The 5,271-nt window shown below is 38.9% G+C and overlaps 1 protein-coding gene across 1 annotated transcript; it reads right to left on the reverse strand.

Annotated features, from left to right (window-relative positions):
- Nucleotides 1–3,964: 3,964 nt before the first annotated feature.
- Nucleotides 3,965–4,897, reverse strand: LOC114084603 (olfactory receptor 14C36-like). The gene has a single exon (XM_027925641.2). It carries the CDS (start codon nucleotides 4,895–4,897, stop codon nucleotides 3,965–3,967), a length of 933 nt encoding a protein of 310 aa, XP_027781442.2.
- Nucleotides 4,898–5,271: the final 374 nt, after the last annotated feature.

The following is a 5,271-nucleotide window of genomic DNA, read 5'->3' on the forward strand; positions in this document are numbered from 1 at the left end:
GGAATCAACCTAACAAAAGAGGTGAAAGATTTATACAATGAAAACTACAGAACCCTAAAGAGAGAGATAGAAGAAGATCTTAGAAGATGGAAAAATGTACCCTGTTCATGGATAGGCAGAACCAACATCATCAAAATGGCGATATTACCCAAAGTTCTCTACAGGTTCAATGCAATGCCAATCAAAATCCCAACGGCATTTCTGGTAGAAATAGATAAAGCTATCATGAAATTCATATGGAAAAACAAAAGACCCAGAATAGCAAAAGCAATTCTAAGCAGGAAGTGTGAATCGGGAGGTATAGCGATACCAGATTTCAAACTGTACTACAGAGCAATAGTAACAAAAACAGCATGGTACTGGTACCAAAACAGGAAGGTGGATCAATGGTACAGAATAGAGGACACAGAGACCAATCCACAAAATTACAACTTTCTTATATTTGATAAAGGCGCTAAAAGCATGCAATGGAGAAAGGATAGCATCTTCAACAAATGGTGCTGGGAAAACTGGAAATCCATATGCAACAAAATGAAGCTGAACCCCTTTCTCTCGCCATGCACAAAAGTAAATTCAAAATGGATCAAGGACCTAGATATCAAATCAGAGACTCTGCACCTGATAGAAGAAAAAGTTGGCTTCAATCTACACATTGTGGGGTCGGGCTCCAAATTCCTTAATAGGACGCCCATAGCACAAAAGTTAATAACTAGAATCAACAAATGGGACTTACTCAAACTAAAAAGTTTTCTCTCAGCAAGAGAAACAATAAGAGAGGTAAATAGGGAACCTACATCCTGGGAACAAATCTTTACTCCTCACACTTCAGATAGAGCCCTAATATCCAGAATATACAAAGAACTCAAAAAATTAAACAACAAGATAACAAACAACCCTATCAACAAATGGGCGAAGGACCTGAACAGACACTTCTCAGAGGAGGACATACAATCTATCAATAAGTACATGAAAAAATGCTCACCATCTCTAGCAGTCAGAGAAATGCAAATCAAAACCACCCTAAGATACCATCTCACTCCAGTAAGATTGGCAGCCATTATGAAGTCAAGCAACAATAAGTGCTGGCGAGGATGTGGGGAAAAGGGTACGCTTGTACATTGCTGGTGGAACTGCAAACTGGTGCGGCCAATATGGAAAGCAGTATGGAGATTCCTAGGAAAGCTGGGAATGGAACCACCATTTGACCCAGCTATCGCCCTTCTCGGTCTATTCCCTGAGGACCTTAAAAGAGCATACTATAGGGATACTGCCACATCAATGATCATGGCAGCACAATTCACAATAACTAGACTTTGGAATCAACCCAGATGCCCTTCAATAGATGAATGGATTAAAAAACTGTGGCATTTATACACAATGGAGTATTACGCAGCACTAAAGAATGACAAAATCATGGATTTTGCAGGGAAATGGATGGCATTAGAGCAGATTATGCTAAGTGAAGCTAGCCAATCCTTAAAAAACAAATGCCAAATGTCTTCCTTGATATAAAGAGAGCAACTAAGATCAGAACAGGGAAGAAGAGCATGAGGAAAAGATTAACATTAAACAGAGACGAGTGGGGGGAGAGAAAGGGAGAGAGAAGGGAAACTATGGAAATGGAAGGAGACCCTCATTGTTACACAAAATTACATATAAGAGTTTGTGAGGGGAAAGGGGAAAAAAAAAAACAAGGGAGAGAATTAAACAACAGCAGATGGGGTAGAGAGGGAAGATGAGAGGGAAGGGGAGGGGGGATAGTAGGGGATAGGAAAGGTAGCAGAATACAACAGTCACTAATATGGTATTATGTAAAAATGTGGATGTGTAACCGATGTGATTCTGCAACTTGTATTTGGGGTAAAAAATGGGAGTTCATAACCCACTTGAATCAAATGTATGGAAGATGATATGTCATGAGCTGTGTAATGTTTTGAACAACCAATAAAAAAAAAAAATTAAAAAAAGAAAAAAAAAAAAAAAAAAAAAGAAAGTGCCACTTTCATGATTCGGTCACAGTCTAAATAACTCAAAGCTTCACTGGTTAGAAGTCTGTTGTTTTAAAAATTTTTGATTTTCAAAAGTCTGTGATTTAAAACCAAACAGTCATAAGACAAATAAACAAAAGACTGCACCATTTCTAAAAAAAAAAAAAAAAGAGATCCAGAATAGCAAAAGCAATCCTTAGCAAGAAAAGTAAAGCAGGAAGCATCACAATACAGAAATTTATACTTTACTACAGAGCTATAGTAACAAAAACAGCATGGTTTTGGCACCAAAATACACTTGTAGACCAATAGTACAGAATACAAGACATAGAGACCAACCCGCATAAATAATAATTATCACATACTAAACAATGGTGCCAAAAATATTTCAGAGAAAGGATAGCTTTTTTAACAAATAGTACTGTAAAAACTGGAAATCTATATGTGGCAAAATGAAACTAAACCCCCATCTCTCACCCTGCACAAAACTCAACTTAAAATGGATCAAAGACCTAGGCAGTAGACCCAAGACCTTGTGCCTAATAGAAGAAAAATTAGAACCACATCTTCATTATGTTGGCTTAGGACATGGTTTCCTTAAAAAGATTCCCACAACACCAGAAATAAAATCAAAGATCAATAAATGGGATGATATCAACTAAAACATTTCTTCACAACAAAGGAAAAAAATCAAGAACATAAAGAGAGAGCCTACAGAATAGGAGAAAGTCTTTACCACATGTACATGAATGAACACTAATCTCCAGGATATATATATTATATATATATATATATATATATATATATATATATATATATATATATATATATATATATATATATATATATAAAACTTCAAAAAACTTAACACCAAAGAAACAAATAATCCAATCAATAAATAGATTTAGAAACTGAACAGACACTGCACAGAGAAAGATATGCTATTGATCAACAAATATATGAAAAAATTTTCAACATCTCTAGAAATTAGAGAAATGCAAATCAAAACTACTCTAATATTTCATCTCACTCCAGTCAGAATGGAAATTATCAACAAAAAGCAACAATACCTGTTGGTGAGGATGTGGGGGAAAGGTACACTCATAAATTGCTGGTGGGACCAAAAATTGGTGCAACCATTCTGGAAAGCAGTATGGAGATTTCTTAGAAAACTTTGAATGGAACCACCATATGACCCAGCTATCTCACTTCTTGGTTTGTACCCAAAGAACTTAAAGACAATGTACGATAATGACACAGCCACATCAAAGTTTATAGCAGCTCAAGTCACAAGAGCTAAACTATAGAACCAAACTAGATGCCCTTCAACAGATGAATGGATAACAAAAATGTAGTATGTACACAATTGAGTATTACTCAGCCTCAAAAAAATAAAATTATGGCATTTTCGGGTAATGGATGGAGTTGGAGAATATCATGCTAAGTGAAATAAGCCAATCCCCAAACACCAAAGGTTAAATGTTTTCTCTGATATGCAGTTTTGATCCATAAATGGGGGGAACATAGGGAAGTATGGAGGAACTTTAGATTGAGCAAAAGGGAGTGAGGGGAGGGAAGGATGTGGGTGGACAAGGCTGGCAAAATGAGGCAGTCTTTATTACCCTATGTACATACATGTATGGTTGCACAAACCGTAAAACTCTGTATCATATACCGCCAGAGAAATAAGAAATTATACTCCAATTAGAATAATGAGTTAAAATGCATTCTGCTGTCATGTATAACAAATTAGAACAAATAATTAAAAATAAAAATGTATACAATGACAAAATTACACATTTTATGAAGTATCCATGGAAAAATATGGTAAATCACAAAAGATACCTTATAAAATAAATCAGCTCCTAATGTTGTAATCCCAGTGTAGGCAGGGTTAGATGGAAAGCCCAGATGTGAAGAGCTTTATCTAAGAACCACAAACAGGGTAATGAGGATAATCTTGAAATGCAACTTTATCATTTCCCTGAGAAAAACTTTCTTTGCATTACTCTCCTCACAGCTTCCTTTACCTGCGTGTTCCTGAGACTGTAGATGAGAGGATTCAGGAAGGGAGGAACCATGGTGTAAAAGGCAGAGAGAACCATGTCCTGGAGGGTGTCAGAGGTTGCTGAGGACCTCAGGTACACAGCTGTGCCAGAACTGAGAAATAGGGAAAACACGAGGATGTGAGGGGTGCAGGTGGAGAAGGCCTTCCCTGGGGCTCTGGTGGGAAATTTCAGCACAGCAGAAAATATGCGAATATATGACATTATTATTATAGCAAAGCAGCCACCACCCACAACTATAATAGAGACAAGAATAAGAATCATGTTGCTGGTGGTGTCAGAGAAGGAGAGCCTCAGCAGAGAGGAGACATCACAGAAGAACTGATGGACCACGTTTGACTGGCAGAAGGACAGCCGGAATGTGTTCCCAGTGTGCACACCTGCATACAGCACACCACTGATCACGGTGGCCAGGGTCATGCAGACACAGATCTGGGGGTTCATGATGAGGGGGTACTGGAGGGGCTGGCAGATGGCCACATAGCGGTCCCAGGCCATGATGGTAAGAAATAGCATCTCCACATATGCACAAAAAAAGACCAGGAAGATCTGTGTTGCACAGCCAGCCACTGAAATGGACCTGTTGCCAGTGAGAGAGTTGACACAGGCATTGGGGACAGTGACAGAAATGTAGCACATGTCCAAGATGGACAGGTTCCTGGGGAAGAAGTACATGGGTGTGTGCAGGTTCTGGTCAGCAGTGGTGACAGTGACGATGAGAAGGTTCCCTAACAGGGTACCCAGGTAGGTCATTGGGAATACTGTGAAATAGAGGAAACTCAGATCCCAGCCATCAGGAGAGCCCGAGAGGAGAAATTCAGTTACCATGGTGGAATTGGCCATTTACTAGAAATTCTGGTTGTTTGAGATGATGAAGAGTTAAAAAGAGGAAGTAAAAAACCTCATTAATGAAATTAGTTCACACATTCATGTCCAAATAGTTTTCTTATATTTTGTAGTCACTTTCTCTGCAGATAAAGGTCACTCTTGTTTTTCTGATATGTTTGCTCATTTCTGAGCAAAGTGTACCTCCCAGTGCTGGTGTTGAAGTCTGCAGCACAGGGTCTGGGCCTGACCTGCACGGGTTGTTCTCAGTTCCCCATCAGGCCTCCCCTGACCTCCAGAGACTCCATGCAGAGCACTTCCAGGGTTGCCCACCTCCTCGCCTGCATGACCACCTGTGTGACAGTTCATTGTTTAATGCTCTGTAGTTTATT

This window comes from Marmota flaviventris, assembly GCF_047511675.1.
Source record: "Marmota flaviventris isolate mMarFla1 chromosome 5 unlocalized genomic scaffold, mMarFla1.hap1 SUPER_5_unloc_2, whole genome shotgun sequence".
NCBI lineage: Eukaryota > Metazoa > Chordata > Mammalia > Rodentia > Sciuridae > Marmota > Marmota flaviventris.

What these genes read in the sequence shown, in the direction of transcription:
- LOC114084603 (XM_027925641.2), bottom strand. Translation starts at nt 4,897, where the DNA reads ATGGCCAATTCCACCATGGTAACTGAATTTCTCCTCTCGGGCTCTCCT.